At 47.2% G+C, this 20,955-nt stretch overlaps 1 protein-coding gene across 1 annotated transcript in view; it reads left to right on the top strand.

Moving 5' to 3' along the window:
- Nucleotides 1–630: 630 nt before the first annotated feature.
- Nucleotides 631–20,955, top strand: part of LOC144153713 (fatty-acid amide hydrolase 2-A-like) — a 32,091-nt gene continuing 11,766 nt past the window's right edge. Inside the window, exons 1-5 of the mRNA XM_077685399.1 lie at nt 631–960; nt 11,895–12,114; nt 14,664–14,873; nt 17,997–18,116; nt 20,041–20,195. Of these exons, the coding sequence (XP_077541525.1) occupies nt 772–960; nt 11,895–12,114; nt 14,664–14,873; nt 17,997–18,116; nt 20,041–20,195 (894 nt within the window). The 5' untranslated portion in view covers nt 631–771. The remainder of the gene's footprint in view (nt 961–11,894; nt 12,115–14,663; nt 14,874–17,996; nt 18,117–20,040; nt 20,196–20,955) is intronic.

Consider the following 20,955-nt stretch of genomic DNA (forward strand, 5'->3'; position numbering starts at 1 on the left):
GCCGCGGCTACCGTCACAATTTTTATAACATGCCAAGTGTTTTTACATCTTTTTTGCACAATATTTGATACCTTGGTTGCGATCTTTATGAGTGAATCGTCAAATTACACTTCACGTCGTCATAGCTATAGGTGTCGCATGTCACTGATTGCTTGCGTCGTGCTTACAAGGTGCTTACGCAAAAAATTGCCGGCAATTTGTGCAGTCGAAAATAGGGCCCCGGGTGGCGCCTTCAATGGACGCCAGCCGTTGTTTCACCCTTCTAGCCAAGTAATACTTTCGCTTGAAAAAAACTTTAAATTGGTCGCACAATCGAGCCGACGGCACGTGTGAATTTCCCCCAGAGTGAATCGGCAGACTGACAACAACGAACGAGAGAAACACAAAATGACAACGGCTGCAGGTAAATGCGGCGCCAGCCGGTGCAGTGGCGTCGGAAAGAACATAACAAATAAAACAAGCAATAACAACACCGGCACGGGAAATTCTTGCGCGTGGGCGGGTTACTATCTATAAAGCCGGTCGTGCACCTGCCAGGGGCCACCGAGATAAGCTGCCGAGAATATTTACGGAAAAGTTGTCGCAGCGGAGTGCTTACTACGCCAAGCCACTGATACCGCCGCCAGACACAAAATCAAGATAGGCGACGGACGGGCGCTGCGGGGCGTCTGAGTCGTGCGCAGTTTTCGCCGAGCCCTCGTACAAACGGGAAGGTTCATAGCCCAGCCGAGGGGTGACGGTGTCAAGCGCCGTTTCCAATTTCCGGCCACGATGGGGCTGGTCTCAGAACGCTTCTGGGGGCTAGGGTTGGAAATCATCGTTTACATTTGGTGCAATGTGACCAGGCTACTCTTCTATGTTTGGTTTTCGTGGTCGAAGCCTCGTCCACTACCTCCAATCAGCGATGATCTCCTGCTACGCTCAGCATCCTCGCTCGCTGCGGACATCCGGAGTGGCAAGGTGAATTCTGACTTCTTTTGGGAGGTGGTTTCTTGTTTGCCCGGAATTTGGAAAGCAAAGGTCCAGGAGGGAACGGTTTCCGTCTTTAAAGTTTCAAAATGGTTCCCTTATTGGAGTTTCGTAATTATGCATATCCCGTTAAAGCAAGAAGAAATGAACAATCGCCAATAGCAATAACTCTGAGGCCAAATTTTTGCACTACGCAAATGAGGATAGCTTCGTGGTCGTGGTGGTACTCAATGACTAAACAATATAATATCTGCGCAAAAATGAAACACGGAGAAAGTGAAGCGAAGACGGGCACACAGGGCGCAAACTTCCAACTACATTTTATGGTACCACTGTGTGAACATTACAAAGTTCACAAAGAACGAACGCGCATGAGTAAGCATAAACAGATTAAACGCCGAGCGAAGCAGCGGCTAAATAAACCAATTCCTTTTCGGTGAGCGCAAGTGAGGGCGTGCTCCTCCCTTTTATAGTTCAGCAGGCGGCTGTACACCACCCGGCTCACATAAGCAACAAATCACCGAGTCTTGCTGTCGCCTCAACTTCCGTAATTTCTCGTAAAAGTTGTTTCCGGCCACGCAATAAAATCGTACATTTTTCAAATGTGAATTTACAGCCGAATTTTAATCAAGGTGCAGCCAAGAACCCACCGGTGCCAGATTTATTGTTATTGCTGTGTTCGCGTGACCGGTCATTCAGGCAATGCCCGGCCTGTCCAAAATACTGCCCGTTACAATTGAGCGGGAGGCGGCACACCACCCGGCTCGCACAGGCAAAAAAACCTCTTCCGGTGCCTGTTGTTGCACTTCTCCGGGGTGGGGCGATTGGGGTTCGTGAGTGAACAGCCTCCCAAATGTTTAATAATATAATATAGCGGGAGTGACGACCGACCCCCATGTCAGCGCCTTATCACGGTGTTCAGTAGCGAAATAGTCGAGAGTACGCGCACGGGCATAGGGCTATCTGCTATATGAGTGTCGTCTGCTACGTTGTTTCTTTGAGAGGGGTACACCCCCTGACACTGCATCTGAATGACTTTGTGCCCTACGCTACTGAGCTACCTTTGGCGGTAGCAAAACGGCGTTGCCAGATAAGAAAAACAGGGGGTGTGTGGCCCTCAGAAGAACAGCGGAGCAGAAGACGCTCCCACAACAGATAGTTCTATGCGCGTGCGCGTACCCTCGCCTATTTGACCGGTGAACACCGTGATAAGGCGCTGACATGCCGATCGGTCATCGCTCCCGATACATTATAAAAAAATTGGGAGGCTGTACTCGGCTTCCCAAGCTGGTTGGGCGCCGAAAAAAACACCTTAATGTTAGCTTTCTAATGTTAGCTTTCTAAAGATCTAATCAGGAAACGGCAAACCATGAGAATCTCTACCGCAGCTGACAGAATAGAACAAGCCGAGCTCTCGAAGCTAGTCAATAAGCGTAAGACAGCTGACATAAGGAAGTATAATATGGAGAGGATCGAATACTCTGTAAAGAACGGAGGTAGCCTGAAAGCAGTGAAGAGACGTCTTGGCGTGGGGAAAAATCAGATGTATGCACTTAAGGATAAGCAAGGTAATGTCATCACAAATAGGGATAAAATAGTCACAGTGGCCGAGGAGTTCTATAGGGATCTGTACAGTAGCCGGGACATACAGGATAATGCCGAACGAGACAGTAGTTCAGAGGAGATAGACATCCCACCAGTAACGACCGAAGAAGTAAAGTAGGCCTTGAAAGAAATGAAAGGGGGCAAAGCACCTGGTGAGGATCAGATAACAGCAGACCTCTTGAAGGATGGCGGAGAAATTGCACTTGAAAAACTGGCAAACCTGTATACGCAATGCCTAATGACCGCAATGGTACCGGAATCTTGGAAGAACGCGAACATCATCCTAATCCATAAAAAGGCGACATGAAGGACTTGAAAAATTACAGGCCGATCAGCTTACTGTCAGTCGTCTACAAGGTATTTACCAAGGTAATCGCTAACCGAATCTCTGCAACGTTAGATTTCAGTCAACCTAAAGAACAAGCGGGGTTCCGTAAAGGTTATTCAACAATAGACCATATTCACACGATCAATCAGGTGATAGAGAAGTGCACGATGTATACTGAACCCCTATATATAGCGTTCATAGATTATGAGAAAGCATTTGACTCGGTCGAAACCCTAGCAGTCATTCAGGCTTTACGGAACCAGGGGGTAGAGGAGCATTATGTAAGAATACTAGAGGATATCTACAATGGGTCTACAGCTACCATCATCCTCCATAGGGAGAGCAGTAAAATACCTATAAGGAAGGGTGTCAGACAAGGCGACACAATCTCTCCAATGTTATTCACAGCATGCTTACAAGAAGTATTCAGAACGTTGGATTGGGAACAGGTGGGAGTAAGGGTTAATGAAGAATACCTCAGTAACCTCAGATTTGCTGATGACGTTGCCTTGCTAAGTAGCTCGGGGGACGAATTGCAAAGCATGCTTTCCGCACTGGGCGAACAGAGTAGAACCGTGGGCCTGAAAATAATATGCAGAAAACTAAAGTAATGATCAATAACCTCGGGACAGCACAGCAGTTTGAGATAGGTGGCAAGGCAGTGGAAGTGGTAAGCGAATATATCTACTTAGGCCAAGTTGTGACCCCAAGTTCCAACCATGAGGCAGAGATAATTAGAAGGATCAGAATGGGGTGGGGTGCATATAGCAGACATTCTCAGATAATGAATAGCAGCCTACCATTGTCGCTGAAGAAGAAAGTGTATGACAGCTGCATCTTACCGGTACTCACTTACGGGGCAGAAACTTGGAGGCTCACTAAGAGGGTTCAACTTAAATTGAGAACGACTCAGCGGGCAATGGAGCGGAAAATGATAGGTGTAACATTAAGGGACAAGAAGAGAGCGGAGTGGGTCAGGGAACAAACTGGTGTTAAAAACATATTAGTAGAAATTAAGAAGAAGAAATGGACGTGGGCAGGGCATGTAATGCGAAGGCAAGATAACCGCTGGTCATTAAGGGTAACAGAGTGGATCCCTAGAGAAGGCAAGCGCTGCAGGGGGCGGCAGAAAGCTAGATGGGCAGATGAGATCAAGAAGTTTGCGGGGATAAATTGGTCACAGTTGGCACAGGACCGAGGTGATTGGAGAATAATGGGAGAGGCCTTTGCCCTGCAGTGGGCGTAGATAGGCTGGTGATGATGATGATGATGATGATGATGATGATGATGATGATGATGATGAATGTTAGCTTTATTTCCGATCTCATTGAGGTTGTGGGATATCCGGTGCATGTAGGAAACTACACCTACTTGTGGGCGATTGCCAGATGCGACATCTTCAGCTATTTGTTGAGCGCTCGGTCTCGCATCTCTCCAAATTCGTTCCGCTACCGACACCAGGACCAGCTTAGGATACGCTGCCGAAGACAGACGTTTACTTTGTTGCTCAGAGCTTGCGCCCATTGAGTGGCGGCAGTAAGACTTTTGTAGGCCATTCCTAAAGCACAAGCTGACGACGGCCTGTTTTATAAGTTTTGAACATTCCAAAGAGCCGCGACTCAGTAAGCCCCTATTGAAATATACGTCGGTCCATTCTTGTAAAGGGAGTTAAATCCCAAAATTAATCAATGAATCATCAATCATTTTGACGCCATTGGAAACGCAATAGGAAATCGGCAAGGAGGATGCAGAGAGGAGGACGGCGTTTTTGAAGTGATTTTCTGCTGAATAAAGTTGCGTATTCGCAGCGAGTGGTCGAAAGTGCACACTACAATATGCGCTAGTAATCCCGCAATGCTTAGGAATCACTTTCGTGTCCCTTTAAGGGGATAGCGCCGACACCACGCAGAAAACGTTTCTCGGAGAATAACCACGCATAAACTTAGCCGAAGAATAAGGTAGGTGGGGCCTCGAGCTTCGCTGTTCGCGCAGTCGCGCGACTCTTGCGTAGCTGCCCCGATGTTTTAAGTGCACAGCTTGATAGGGGCTCGCCTATCCGTCGTCGTTAGCTCGCTCGACCCAAATAGAGCCACATGGTGTTCCGTCGTAGCGGCTGTTGCTGCAGCGTAACCCAGTGGCCTGGAAAGCCAAGCGGTCTATATAGCCACAAGCGTTTGAAACTCGTGAACCACTTGTGCCTGTCCTACATCTCCCCGTTGTTTAGCGCAAAGAAAACTGCAGGTACATTTGAGGCAAATTATACGTAATTAACCGGCAGCGCCCGCTTTCATTAAGTTTGCAACTCTCGCTGGGTTAGTTTTTACGAAAGTAAGCGAAATAAAAGTGGCAGTGCAAAGGCGGCACGTCCGGGAGGAAAAGCAAGCACAAAAAGAACATAACTCCCATTTGCAGAGTTATAGGCAGGAAGCACGCCAGCACTTCGAAGGCGGGAAATTTGAATTACACTAGGTGCTAGCAGTGACCTGATAACGGTGCTACAACCCATTATGGCCAATCACTCCTTTTCACTTCCGACAGCTTTCACATTGACTGGAACGGCTTTAATTTTTCGCAATGCAGCGAAAGCATACCGCATCCAGACAGACGGTTGTCGGGCATTGTCAAATTCAAATAAATCCACGTTTTCACAGCAAAATTGCGGTGTAGGAACGTTACAGAGGGGTGCCTTCCCTTTGGGTAAGTTTAAGCTACTTATTGCTGTATAGGTTTGTGGTTTTGATTCTTTTGTGTCAGTTTTGTGCACTTTTGCTTCATATTTTGGAAACCGTAGTTGTTTCCGTTTGGGTAGATTTTGGATACCATTTATTTCTATTAGAATGCTTTTAAAATTGTTTTTAGGTACCTATCATTACATAATATAGGTCAGTAAAGGGCTAAAATAGCTGGTAGCGGTAAGCATATATTAGGCAATGTTTTTTAAAGTTGTGCGGTATGGGCAATTTTAGGTTCGATATTGGTGTTGTTTATTTCAGTTTGGTTGTCTTCGTGAGCTTTAGGTAGCTTTGTATTATTATATAACCCCTATTACTAAATCAGATACCGGCTGCCTCGAAAACGCCTACACGCTGCTGGAACAACCGGTCGCTTCGGGGTAATAAGATGACCCTTTGGAAAGCGCGACTGATGCTTGGGCAGGCCCGGTGAGCGAATAGCAGAAGATCCATCGGGTATTCATTTTAATCTGTTTCGTCCACAATCGGGGCCAAAGCTAAGCTTTGTAGTCGACGTCATCCAAATGGCAGTATTTCTTAAGTGGCTGGCAGAGCTTTGTCTTAAAATATTCCTCGTTCCCTCAACGCTCTTGCGTGATCAAAAAGAAAAAGCAAATGCAGGGGTGTCAACCACTGTTTCTTCGCTTGCTGAGCGCAGAATATGGGTTGAAGATGCCGGGAGCATTCTTACTGCGATGCAGATTGCTTCGCAGGTGACGAGAGGGGAATAAAAAAATAATGAAGAATAAAGAAAAGAGAGGGAAAGAGTGCGAGAAGAGAAGAAAAGAAAGGAAAAAACTAGGCCAGTTCCACTGACCGAACGTCGCGAACGCTCATGTTAACATCGAAACTGTCTGGCGTTTTCTAATAATGGTAAGCTTCATAGAACTTCTCAAAGCGAACAGATCGATTCCTATTCGCGCCTGCTCGCACGTAAACTCTCGCTGGCGCTTTCGACGGGCGGCTTCTTCCCGAGACTGCAACATGTACCCAACGCTTTTCTGATGGAAGCGAAAAGCAAAAACCGCCGTGTGTACGAGGTTTCCGCGCACGTTAAAGATCCCCAGGTGGTCAAAATTAATCCGGAGCCCTCCACTACGGCGCGCCTCATCGCCTGAGTTGCGTCGGCGTGTTAAACCCCACAATCAATCAATCAACATGTACCCAACATGTACACGACTACCACCAAGACAGACCATCAGTTGGGAGCACGCTCTCCACTTAACGACTCCTCTCCTTGTCTCCGCCCACCTGCTGTTGGCGCTCGCTCCGCCTCTGCCCAGTACGCTGCACCATACTTGGCACTTCCTCTCCCCCTCGCTAGCCTATGCCCTCGTCACATAGCTGTGCCCACGTTACCACGCCTCGTCCCATGAAAGCCTGACATGGGAACACGTTCGTGGTTTGAAAGCGGGAGCGGGGATGTACTGAAAGGGCTGTGTACGTTAGGAGAAAGTGTCGCATGAACTGGCGAACAGCTGCCGTCACTCTTTTAGTGGGGAGCACTATTAGTATTAGTATTAGTAGTATTAGTAGCAGTTAGTAGTCATAGTAAACTTTATTCAGAGCTAAGATGGAGGGTAAGGGGTTAGAGGTAAGCGTGGAATAGCATTTCCACGACTCCTGTGCCGAAAGTCCATAGCAAGGCAGCAGTTCTCGCTGGCTGGAGAGGTGCGAGCTGAACAGTGCCGCTTCCAAGGACTCTAGTGATGTACAGTTATACTGTTGCCATATGATTGGTAAGCTTCATGCAGTGTAGAAAAGCTCTGCCTTCTGATGTCATTTGACATTCTTCGTTGTACTTATCTGGAAACGCTACTGCTAATCTGGAATTATATGGGTAGGTATTGCTTTGAATTTTCGTAAGAGATCTGGCCTCCTCCGCGTTTAGTAGAAGTGTAGGTTTCGGCATTGCTTTTCTGGTTAGTCTGTATAACTGAAGTCGGTCACGTGGCCGTACTGTAGGGTGGAAGGGCGTATGAATTCTCAGACTCCCCGCAATCTATGATTTGCCTTGTGAGGGAGACCGATTTTCTGTTTCCAGCCAGTCGCTAACGGGTCGGGGTTTGTATTGTTTTGTGTTCGCCTCTTGGTGTCAGAGGCATTATGTTCTTTGTTTGAGGAAGAATGCCGCAATCTGTTTGGAGTCAGTAATTATGGCGTGATTTTTGTTTTTGTGCTCGCCCCACCTTATGGCCTTGAGGATGGCAGTGGTTTCGGCATGTTGTATGTTCTGTTTGTTGTTAATTATGAAATATAGCCTTTTCCCGTCGCAGTTGACTGCCACCGCTTAGGCGTTGTCACGGCTGTTAGTTCCTGCGGGGGTGTAGACTGCGTCCTAATTTTTGCGGCATTTTCTGATGGAGGCGAAAAGCAAAAACGCCCGTGTGTACGAGATTTCGGCGCACGTTAAAGATCCCCAGGTGGTCAAAATTAATCCGGAGCCCTCCACTACGGCGCGCCTCATCGCCTGCGTTGCGTCGGCGCGTTAAACCCCACAATCAATCAATCAATCAATCAATAATTTTTGCGGCAGGTCTTCTTAATGTATCTTGCTCTAACTGATCTTTTTCCCTTGTTGTACGCAAGATTCATTTTTGCGGGAATAGGTGGAATTTTGAGGCTTGCTCTTTGTTCAGAAGGAAGTTCTGTCACCTTTTGTAAGTACTCTGAGTGAACTCGCTACCGTGCTGTTTTGAGTGTTCCTCTTCCAGTATTAGTTTCCAGTAGTCGTTCTGTCTCGGCTTCCAGGAGAGCCTCTTTGACCTTCCGAAAGGTGTTGCCCCCTCCCAATTTGTAGCTCATTTTATTGGAGGCGTATATCGGAATGCGGAGGCCTGCCTTGTGGACAGTTCTGGTAAGAGCGTCGACTCTTTCACGTTGATTTGCGTCAGGGTGGGGTAATGTAAGCTGTAGGTACTTGTACTCATGGTTTATGCTTCCACCAGCTTGAGTGTCTTCTTCTCTCATGCCTTTTCTTGTTCTTATGATTCTTGGAATTACTCTAACCAATTGCTGTGATGTTTCTTTAGCTTGTCCAAGGTTTTGTATTGTGTGTGCTGCCCCATATTCTTATTGTTGGCTTGAAGAGAATGTTTTGGTTGTCAATTACCATGCTTCCGGGGGGAATGTTTTCTTTCGAGGGTCGTATTCTATTAAGTTTTTTTTTCGGGTGTTTCTTAAGCCCTTCCTTCGTATAGATACCTGCAGCTCATCGATTGTTCAGTGTAATTTAGTATATTTCTTAAAGGGTTCGACTTTAGGTCCAGATGTTGATGTCATCTGAGTAGATTGATTTGCCGATGTGTTCTTTCTCTTCCAATTTCTTGACTATTTCAATTTTTCAGGTTGAACAGCAGTGGGGAGAGAATTTCCCCTGGTGGTGTTCCCCTGCAGGGCATTTCAAAGGGACGGATTGAATGTTTGGAATGCCAATTGTGGCTGTTCTGCTTGACAGGAAGTTTGTAATGTAATCATAAGCTTCCTTGCCGCATCCTGCTCTTTCAGCTGCTTTTAATATTGCGTGATTTGTTACGTAGTCATGTGCGCCTTTCAGATCCAAGGCTAATATGATTCGATCATAGTCATCATTGGGTTTGAAGATGTCGTCTCTCAGCTTGGGAAAAATATCTTTGGTGGATAGTTCATTGTGAAGACCAATAATAGTCTGAAAACGTGCTTTCCTCCGCGTGCTTTTTAAGCCTCCTCAGGGTGGTTCTTTTTTACACGTTCCCTACGCATGATTCACGGATATCTATCCTAGATTTTCAATACCCAGGTGTCTTTCCTGGTTTGGGTATTGTCGTAATTGACGAGTTTTTCTATTGCATAGGTAATCAGTTCGGCTTCCATAGCTTTTTATTTATGTATACAGCTAATTTTTCAAATTGAGAGTCAGGTAACTGAGCATGTTATTGTTAACTATATCTTTTCTTGCTGCACTCTCTCTTCCTTATGCTCGCAAGGATGTCTTGACACATTTCCTCTTTTGTGATGTCACTGTCGAGGTTTGCATTTTGGGACTCTGGTATTCTCTTGCAGGGGGGTGATTTTCGCGTTTAGTTAAATGTCATTTAGGCATTCAATAAGTTCCGCGTTGGTGCCTTAAAAAGCATGGACAACCCTTTTGAGGTTGTGTCTTTTGTCTCATTGTTGTGCCCGGATCGAGAATACCTTTAATTATTGCTCACGTGTTCGAGGTATTAGGGTATTGTTGAGTGGGCCAAAGAAGTCTCGCCAATTCTGATTGGCGATTTGTATCGCACGCTTCCTAGCTCGATTCATGGACTTTTTAAATCTTGTTTTTATATTTTTTCTCAATCCTGCTCTGGCAACCATTGGAGTCTGGGGAAAATTCGCGTGTGCGTCAGCCAAAACGCTATCAGCCGGTGCACGTGGCGTGCAACGATTCGCGGCACACTGGCTTATTTGACCAACTGCACTGCTGTCTCCTTGTTTCCTTTTGGACCTACATTCATATGGGTCCGTAGAGACGTCTACCACTTCAATCGTGTGCTCGGTAATTGGACCCACCGTGAGACACATATAAATTATCCACGTCATCATTTAGACTGTACATTGTCCAACAAATTGCCTGTAACATAAAAACTAACATGGTGCATGCTGCACTTTTTTACTGATGCATTCCTCACTAGTAGAACACGGAAGCTCCTAGCGTGAACGCGACCAGCTCATCTATTACACAAGATTACAAGTAAAAATCAGCCTTTCCTTGTATAATCTTAAATATTGTTTTGGGAGTAAAAGGACACAAGCACATGAAAATTTATTTAATCAGCCAGTATATCGAAGACTAACGTGCCATCTTTATCGGCTATATTAAATCTCGGGCCACGCGGAACAAAAGCATGTGTCCACAAAAAATACAAGGAAAAGAGAAATGAACAAAGAATGAGCATCGATCAGAAGTTTTTCTCATAAGAGGTCGCACTAAAAGGTTTTCAACGGTAAATACTAAATCTGAAATATTTGTTCCGATGAACTTAATCTCCGAGGGATTATTGCAAGAGTCATTCAATTGGCGGAGGCCCCTCAGGTGCGCTGGTAGTAGTAGAAGTATCTTCGTATTTCGGGTCATTGACGAACTTTTCCTTTTTGGTATTGCTGAAAGCGCAGCTTTATACTCGGCATCGCGGTTTCGCGATACCGAGACCGGTTTCGCGGACTCGGTATCGCGAATCATAGCTTTGCAGTGGCTTCGCGCTTGTCTAGAACAATCCGCGGTGCCACAGACGCGAGCTCACAGTGGCGCACGAAGTGCTAAGTTCCCTAGCAGAACTGTTTTTTTTTGTTCTGTTTACCCTACGTTGTTTACATTGTGGCCGCGAATGGTTAAGGTAAGAATGTTCTCCGTAGTTCAGTTTGCGTTCCTACGCCAGCCCAACGGCTGTGCCTTGGTGCTGCCGAATTCACCTATCGCTTTCAGAGGAAGCGTGGTATAAATGTTGGTCCTGTCGTACGGACGCTCATTGTGCGAATTAAGGCGATGTAGCGAACTGGCCAGTCTCCTTACGTTGGAAAACTGACACCGGGAGGAAAGATGGGCCAAATAGTTTACGACCGTGGCAGTCAGCAAAAGCTTACAACACAAATCCAGTGGGGTTCAGCCAGAGATGCAAAATAGGGAAGGGGGGGTGTGTTGGTGCTGATGGTCTCTATTGCCTTCTGTGCTGAACTTTGCGCGGGCTCCCGGGGGGGAAAGGATTATCATATTCACGCGAACCTCGTCGCTTGCCGTTATGGCCTGTAAAGATGCGTAAAAACAAAATGAATGTTCTGACTACAAACACAAGCTTCTGTCCCAAAAGAGTCGCAGGTGCAATGCGCCTAGAAGCCAGCCTTCCAGACATATTTGATACGCCCCTTCAGCGGCTCGCACCTGTGGTTAGGCGAGGGATACGCTTGCAAGGAACGCAGGCGTAGCTAATGTGGAAGTGCACAAGATATCTCTAAATTATGTGGAGTTAGAACTTTGTTTACGAAAAATAGCAGGACAGGTTTTCAGGGTAAATACATTGAAGTCGCGAAGAACTTCAGGAAAGTTTCTGATAATCAATGTTAGTGCAAAATAAGCGAGCACGAACGGAACAGAGGGGCTGAGGAAGAGGGGCGGAGGGCGACGGGGGCAAGTTCTAGCGCGGCTTGGGGGGGGGGGGGGGGGGAGAGCAGGAGGGAGCAGGAGGGCAAGTGCCCTTTTGCACTCTCCTGCCAACGCCATGAATAAACCTGTGCACTTGCAGGTCACGAGTGTCCAACTCATCTCCTCTTGCGTCAAGCGCATTCGACAAGTGCAACCACTCATCAACGCTGTGGTCGAGGAAAGATTTGAGGAGGCACTCCGTGAGGCCGAGGCGGCTGACAGGCTCGTGGCTTCTGGCACCAAGAGCGTTGAGCAGCTGAGCCAAGAAAAGCCACTCCTGGGATTGCCCATAAGCGTGAAGAACAGCATCGCCGTCAAAGGTCAGTCATAATAGCATATGTCTTTCGTTCCACCGAAATGTTTCTCGGTACAGATATGCCTACGCACACCAACCAGGTCGGGGAAATCTGCAACCTCAAACGTTAATTTTCAGAAATATTCGTACTCTATAACATATCCCTATTCCGCCTTATGATATTGTTTAAGGGCATTACCAAATGTCGGGTTTGGATAAAAGATCCGTTAAATATTTTTCCCAGCCCCGTAAGCTTCCCTCGCGGCAGTGACAAATGAACACAACTACCCATGACCAACAGGATAGTTACGAATGCTCAACATATCATTTGCATTTTCGCTGGTAAAGCTTGAGTGCATGAAATACAGAGGCTGTACTTTCGAATGAGAAGGCGCAATCCACGCCAGCAATAAATAAGGCCGGCTTTTCCCAGAGCGCATTACCAGCCTTCATACATTCTTTATCCGTCAAATAGGCTTTACGAAAGGGGCTGTTGAACTCAGTATGTATGGTGCAGGTCATGATAATATAACTACTGCCCAGATAAAGGAGGGCAGATATATCGTACTGAAAAAATTGGCTCCCATTCACGCTGTGAAGGTGGTTTGAAAGCAAAGCTGTAAACGGCACCGACAAAAATTGCCCATGCGACGTCACTTTAACTCACACACGTAGCTCTACAAACCAGAGATTCTGCCAGCCGTTACTTGGAATTCGCGGGGGCGGTTTCCCTAACGCAGCAGCGTCGGCCACAGCCGGGCTAGAGCGGTGGAAGCCACCGCCGCCGTAGCCCGGCCGTGCATCGCCAGAAAGAAAACGGAGAGGAGCGTCTTTCCAAGGGTGAGACAGCGAAACCTAGCCATCCTGATGTTCTAGCTTGGGGCTACACCACCGCGCGACACAAGCGCAGACACCAAAACAATTCGGTATGTGAGCTTAGTGATTCCCATTTATACTGGTTTAAACTAGTGAGTATAGTAAGTTTGAGAATTGCGAGAAAGCTGAGGGAACTTTTATAATCGCTACTAATCACAACGACTTGCTACTTTCGCTTTTTGTAATACCTCTTAAAACTCAACCGAATTCGTAATCACCAATTTAGAAAACGAAGTCCCATTCCTACCAAGCTGTGCGTGAAAGGTGGCGTTTCTTTGGCGGCCAGATGTCGGTATTTGGTTTGTACATTTTGTTTTCCTGGCATGCAAACAAATCCTTACGTATCTTTGCGGTACGACGACTTATTTCCGTCTGGTCCGCGTTAGCCTGGAGGTGTTGTCGAACAAGTTAATCAAGCCGTGCGAGGGCACCGCGCAATGTACGCGAAGCTGCCCCAACACAGGCCCAAAACAACCGCCGCTGAAGCAGGTGACGAAGCTGCACCGCCGACGTCGCCACCGGCAAGCAGGCACTTCCGCGAAGGGAACGCTGGGTAAATTCACGTTGCCATTTCTAGTGTGCTCCCTGAGTGAAACCTTCCGCCCCCTCTACTCTTCCCATCCTTCCCCGCCGACGCCTCCGACGTGTTCAGAGTTTGTTGTCCCGCACGCCACGAAACAACCGTTGGCTGGTAGAGCTATAAAGCTTTGCTTTAAAAGTAGTGTTTGTTCAGCCCCCAGATGCCTGCTGGTGGTCTCTACGCTTTTTTGGGCCCTGAAGACCGACCTTTTACGTATCTGTGCAGTAGGACCACTTAATTTCGTCGTGTCCGGGTAATGCAGGAGGGGCTCTCGAACAGTGTAATCAAGCCGTGAGAAAGGAAGCGTCTAATGGACACGAAGCTGAGCCTAAACAGGTCGAATACAACCGTCACTAAAGCAGACTACAAAGCCGGGCCGGGCTAAGCCCTAAGCTAAGCCGCTTTCCCCGCCCTAAGCGTGCGGGGAAAGCGGGGCAAACTCGCCGCGGCATCCACACTGTGCTCCGTGAATGAAAACCGTCCTTCCCTTCACAGCCTGGTTGGGAGTTCGCAAGCCACGAAAGAACGGTTGATTGGTATACGTATAAAGCTTCGCAACTAATAAAGTACACTGTCAGTGTGCCTTTTCTCGGAGCCCTGTGTTAACAAAATCTAGAGAATAATAAAAAGACGGTATCGCATAGTTATTAACAATAAAAGAGCTATAAGAAAATCTTGTCGCCAGAACTGTTGAAAAATTTAAGATAGCGTTAGGCCCGCTGTGCCGGATTGTAACCACCCGTAAGAAATACTTGAATGACATTAGTTTCAAACAGCAGACACACGTCCATATTGGACATATTACTGCCGCGGTGTATCAGCAGCTTAGGTGTTCTGCTACAGAGAACGACGATTCGGATGGCAATCCTTCTTACGCGGCTCCTTTACAAACACATAACATAAGCGCTGGTATGTTCTACTTCAGCACCTCAGGCGTAGCTTCAAGCTCTGAAAGAGACATTGCGATAGAGCGTTTGTAGACTTGTACCTCCGCCTTTTGTTGGCTACCCCATGAGCACTCAAGAATCTGTTCTTACTGCAGGGCGTTTACTGACAAATTGGCAGTTCGAATATGTCGGGTACGGTTCTAAAATGTTGCCAGCACGCTCGTTCTTCAGGATTACTTCAAGACGCTGGATCTTTGCGGTTGGAAGGACATCGGGCGGAAGAAGATGCTCCGTCCGTGGCCCGCCTCCGCGCAGCCGGGGCCATTCCCTTGGTGCTGACTAACGTTCCCGAGCTGTGCATGTGGGGAGACGCCCAAAACCTGCTGCACGGAACGACCAGAAACCCCTATGACACGCGTCGAAGCCCAGGAGGAAGCAGCGGTGCGTACAGAGTGTCACTCTGACACAGAGCAACGCACTGCTGGGGTAACTTCAGTAATGTGATGAAAACGTTTCGGTGAAATTTTACTGACGTGGGAAGGTAAAGTTTGTCCTGTAAACTACAACATACTTTCTATCATCTATCTCTGAGCCATGTGTGAAAATTTGCTGTTCCCATGACTATTCAAAATTTTCCAGTGTCTCCAATATTTAGAAATGCGTGGGCTACTTACAACAGGCGATACATTTCTTTCTGAAGTGCTCTGTACAATTTTGAAGGATGGTTAGGTTGCACGGATCACTTATTTGCTGTGCGAAAAAATTTCTATTGAGGAAAACGACTCATCACCTTTATGTGCAATGCAACCTCACGAGGGTCGGTTTGTTTAAAACAGGCGTACAGTTGAGCTCACACATCTCTGTACTGGGAGTACTGAAACTCGTCCCATTTTGCGTCCCGAACGCGCACCATGCCTTTTACGTGGACGACTCAACGCTCATGTGTCTGCACCGGATTCCCAGTGGACCAGCAAGACGCACTTGAAGCAGCCATCCCGGCGCCAACAGTACCAGCAAGGCAAAGGAAAATGATCACCGAACACTTGCGTTCCTCTCGCCATCCCACACTCCATTAAAGTCCCACCAATCATACGGAACATGTACAGCGTACATACTAGGACACGTCATGAACCCCGTGTTCAAGCAAATAGGTTGTTTCCCAAAATGTCCCTTGGCTCAATACAAGCAGGCTTGACGTACCAATAATAACCATCGCCACCAGCACACACCTGACGGCCGCTACTCTCGCTAAGACATTTATTATTCAGTGCAGAGCACTTCCTCGGCTCACCTTGTCGTCGAAGGTCGCTAACGGTCGATAAGACTGCCCTAATCAGGAGGCGCAGCGACATACCAGACCCGAGTAGCGCCTTCTGTACCGTCGTCAGGGAGGCACGCTGAGGCTTAGAAAACCACGCGGTTTAAATAGTCACAACCATTCAAACCTAGTGTACCGGGGGTGTTTGCCATACATCTCCCCGTTGTTTAACGAAAAAAAAACTGCAGGTACATTTCAGGCAAAATGTGTGTATTTAACCGGCAGCCCCCGCATTAATTTCGTTAGAAACGCTCGTTCGGTTGGTTTTTACAAGTAAGCGAAAAAGGGTCCGCGCAAGAACAAAATGGCCCGTTCTAAAGGACGTAAGAAAACTCCAGCATACGAGAGAAGAGAGCAAGCACAAAAGAACAGAACTCCCGCTGGCGCAGTTTCAGGCAGGGGGTGCGAGAGTACTGCGAATGCGGGAAATTTTAAATTGGGTGGCAGCAGTGAGCAGATAACGGCTCTGCAGCCCATTATGTCGAATCACTGCTCTGCACTTCCGACAGCTTCCGCGTGGAGTGCAACGTTTTTATAATATTTAACACAACTCGGAATAATTGTGACTTCGGGTTTAATGGCGCAAGACGCCGTGACAGTGGTGAAATGAGGTGACAAGCATTTATAATAGTTAGCTACTTTAAAATTTACGAAGGGTGTTGGTGTATGGTGCCATTATTACAGACATACCCGCCGTGGTGGCTCTGTGGATAAGGCATTGTGCTACTGAGCACGAGGTCGCGCGTTCGATTCCCGGCCGCGGCGACCGCTTTTCTGATAAAGCCGAAATGCAAAAACGCCCGTGTGCACGTGATTTAGGCGCACGTTAAAGATCCCCAGGTGGTCAAAATTATTCCTAGGCCCTCCACTATGGCGCGCCTCATCGCCTGCGTTGCGTCGGCTCGTTAAACCCCACAATCAAATCAAATGATTATTAAACATAGTGAGCACAGACATCTCAAGTGTAAAGCCTTGGTTCCCGCCACTGTTTGAGAACATGGTCAGGTTATTGGCATTAGCATAAGTAGGCATTCCTTTGGCCCCCAGTGGGGCGATTACCTCAATGGTGCTCTTAAGCCGCCTCCCTCAACTTGCGGATAGCATGCACGTCACCCGCGACTGTGAACGTGCAAGTCGCGCCAGCTACCGCAAGCACCCATAATCTCAGTCCCCAGACCTTTTTCCTTCGAGGAAAACGAGATGGCACACAAACCTCCTCCTTTTCTAATCCACCGGGCAGTTCCTCAGCAAAGCGAAGACAGAAAGTTCCTTCGCACGGCCAAGCCAACTCCTGTTACGCAATATACATACCATCGTGATACCTTGAAATACGAAAAACGGAGCGCGTGGATTTTGAGTATATGCCTCGTATCATGGTGTCGAACCACGTATGCGGAGTAGAAACAAGTTACGAGAGTTTGTCACCAACCTTGCTATGGGAAGATCAGCGTCTTTCCGCCGTCTGTTGGAATATTGGCAGAGAATTCAAAATCGAGGAAATATAGTTGAGTGCGTCGTATTCACTCAGCGCAGCGAAGCAGGGATTAGACAACCCTCGTGTGAGCGGGTGCCGAACGCGGCATTAAGGCAAATCAGTGCTCTAACGCCGCGCGATAGTCTTGTCTTGCCAGCATTGAACACGAGCTCTCGTAACGCGGCTCATCGCTAAGATGCGTCGCATGTACCGAAAGCCATGCGGTCTGTTGTTCGTATTTAAATGCACCACAACAGTACACCCTCCTCACTGCCACCACGAGCAGAGACAGTTCTCGCCACTCCATCCCACTATTAGGAAGCGAGGCGACCGGTTTGCACCGATTTTATACAAACCGCTGTTCCCCCAGCATGACAAGTACCCCACCCGCTACCACACTACGTGTAATTTCTGTCCCCAACCTGACATCCCACACTGCATGGGACTGTTAGACTAATCCCCTCCTACCACCCCGTCCCCAGCCCACCTAGCAACAATGGAAGGGCCAGCTTGCCAGCGCTGACCTTTGTCAATTGTAGGCTGTTGTGCATATTTTTGTCATCTAGTGCAGATCGGGGCTTCAATGACTAGCTGAGTCCTCCACCCGATAGGAGCCGAAACCCACTCATTCACTCACCCAGCACCGCATTTTGCATAAGGTCTGTCTTAGGTTATGATGCTTGCATGAGACGAAACATTTAATGATGTGCAGAACGGACTGCCTCCTGATGTGCGGAATGTGTCCTGTCAATACTCCAACCACGCATTTCAGGTGGAGAAGGAAGCCTGATAGCCGCCGCTGGGTCGCTGATGGGAATTGGCACAGACATCGCCGGAAGTGTACGAATACCAGCTGCCTACTGTGGGATTTTCGCCCACAAAGCGACATCAGGTGATTGTTACTGAAGACCTTGGCAAAGCCTTTAATGGATTCTTTACACGTCGCATGCATTTCCAGCGAACGTTCACGCATTGTACATCCAGCCTACTTAAACAACTACAGCCTTTCTCTCTCTCCTATTGGTGCTATGTGCTATTGGTGCTGTTTCTGCGCTTAAGATGAACGTTATGGAATACCAACAAGCCTGAACGGAAGCCCTTCTTGAACGTCTAGTATTGTATCGACCTGAAGCTGTGAAAGCCAGCATGCAACAAAACCATTTAAAAGCTCCTCATACACCCATGTTTTCATTGATTGTTCTTGGAACTCCAGCCCTAAACCAGTTTAATGTCTCGTTTATTCCCGCTTGAATTTCTGACAACTTAGCCAACACTAAACGTTTATGGGAACCTATGCGATCAGAAAGAAAATACAGTCTACACGCGACTCAACCTTGCAGCAAGAAAATCCAATTGATAGGAGGCCTCATATATCAAGGTAAATGTTCGGCGGCAACTACTAGACAAAGTTTTAAATCTTTTTCCCTCCTGATGCCCATTCGAAATGGCACAGTGGTAGGTTGTATCACTTGTCTATTAACAAAAACAAACCAAATCCTGTTTCTTAAGATGGTTAAAACGCGAGGCTTTCTCCAATGCAACCCGAGTCAATGTCAACGTCAAAAATGCAAACTTCTTTGCCTGCGTCCGATTTGCGCAATCGGATAGACCTCGGCTACATAGCGCGTGGGACCCAGGTTCAATTTGAACCCCGGGGAGCATTTGTTATGCTTGTCATGTGCGTTCTCGGCGTACCATTATGGATTTTTGACTTTCACATTGTACCCTACAGGCATTTGCACCCGACCTAAGAAAGCTTCGATTTTCAAGCACCTTTCACTTTATCTTGAATCACAATGATCGTCCGAGACGCTGCCTTTACTGCATTGCGTTTAGGGGAACATCGCCATCACTGAGACCTAGAAAGCTTGACTTTGAGAACGCTCTGTAACAGTTTGCCTATATTGTTACTGCGTTTAAACGCTTATGCGACATGTGCCGCTTCATGATGCCGTTATTAGCATCTCTCTGAATTCAATCTCGCTCCATGTAGCATATTATGCGTTGTGCTACAGGAGAAGCCACCCGCCTCAAAAATATGTGGTTGATCCTGATCTTGTTTTAGTTCTTTAGGAAGTGAGTAAAATCTGTGTTTACAGTCAGGCTAAGGTACGCGTTGAAAGTTTGCGTACCTCTGATGATATTTATCTGCTCCAGTGTAGCAGTATTCGAAAGCTCGGCTACACATCACTGCGTCGGTTACGAGACAAGTGTGGTCGCTGTGTTGCTGTTACTGTGGATGGATCATGACGGCTACTTTTACGACCAGAGGATAAAGACCAAGTTCCTTAAATGTACTGTCCTGTGCGTACCCTGAGTCTTCCAAGGGTCGTCGCTGCGATGGGAATAAGTTTATGTGCGCAAAAAAAAAAAACACTGAAATACAAACTAGCGTACGCGTGTGCTGCCATTTCTATGACAAACAGCTCCACTCAAGTGGCCTTCCTTACATTGCATACACACAACTTTTGCCACGCATTGATTCCCAATGTTCAATGGACTACGAAGTCGTGGTTGTTCTTTTCCTTCATTCTCTTCTGCTTGTCCGTGCGTTGTAAATATGTTGTTTAAGGTCGCTTAATTGTGCGATGCAAGTCGTGACAATAGATTAGTCATATCATCGCGAGAGTAGCAATCTCTCAGGGCCGGTCTCTTCTCGCGATTTACTAATATGTTTCAACCCATCCCAGCAACCCTAAGGGTGAACTCTTGTAGTAAACTATGACGAGTAAAACTGCACTGAAGTTTTTATATCTACGGGAACTTAATCCAGGTCATTATGATGCGGCATCTGAGTGCACTCCAATACTTTTCAGGGATTGTTCCAAACACCGGCCTCATACCCGACGTCGGGGACGCCATGAGAAATTACAACTGCGTCGGCCCCATGACGCGTTTCGCCGAAGACTTGCCTCTCCTCATGAACGTGCTGGCAGCTGGAAAAAGTGATCAACTTAGGTTAAACGACGAGGTCAGTTCTTGACAGTTTTTTTAATGTTTTTACACCCTACCAATGTACGAGACTCTAAATGACATTCTTATTCCACGATCGTTTTTACTTGTGGGAAGTGTACGACCAACAAATTATTTTCTTTCTTTAATACCTCAGGCTTTTATTGTGGGCAGCTTCCCAATGCAACTTAGGGCACACAGACAGGAATATGCAGCTATGCAGCTAAGAGACACCCTGAAAGGCACATGGCGGTTCCACGTACATAATCAGGGTTACGTTTTTACGAACTCACTGACATGGCGATGTTGATTGTGCACGCACAACCGGGAGACTCAGCTACTAGAAACAGGGCAGGAACCAATCGGTCTAAGTACCCAGACTGTGGTTTCTTTATAGGCGACAAGTCCTGTCAACAAGCGTCAACCGAAAAGTAACATTCGGTTCCAGCAGGGCGCAATGGAAGACACAGTTGGATGAACGTTTGTTTCTTTCTCTGAGCGCTCATTTTGCAGATTCCTCATCTGAGGTCCCCAGTAAATGTACAGTTGTTTTATTACACCGCCGCCGTATGCCGCTTGTGTACCCGTACACAGTAATGCCATCCCCTTAGCAAATGATCAGTCGTACAAGTATTTGGGCGTCACTCTATGCAGCGATCTTTCATGGAACGTACACGTTAATAACTTCATTTCATCTGCAAATAAAACGCTGGGTTTCCTTACCCGCCACTTACGCCTCCCTCCAAAATACGTAAAACTACAAGCATACAAACCCTTGT

This window comes from Haemaphysalis longicornis, unplaced genomic scaffold (genome assembly GCF_048455015.1).
Source record: "Haemaphysalis longicornis isolate Haplotype H1 unplaced genomic scaffold, Haemaphysalis longicornis Haplotype H1 scaffold_9, whole genome shotgun sequence".
In the NCBI taxonomy this organism is placed as follows: Eukaryota; Metazoa; Arthropoda; class Arachnida; order Ixodida; family Ixodidae; genus Haemaphysalis; species Haemaphysalis longicornis.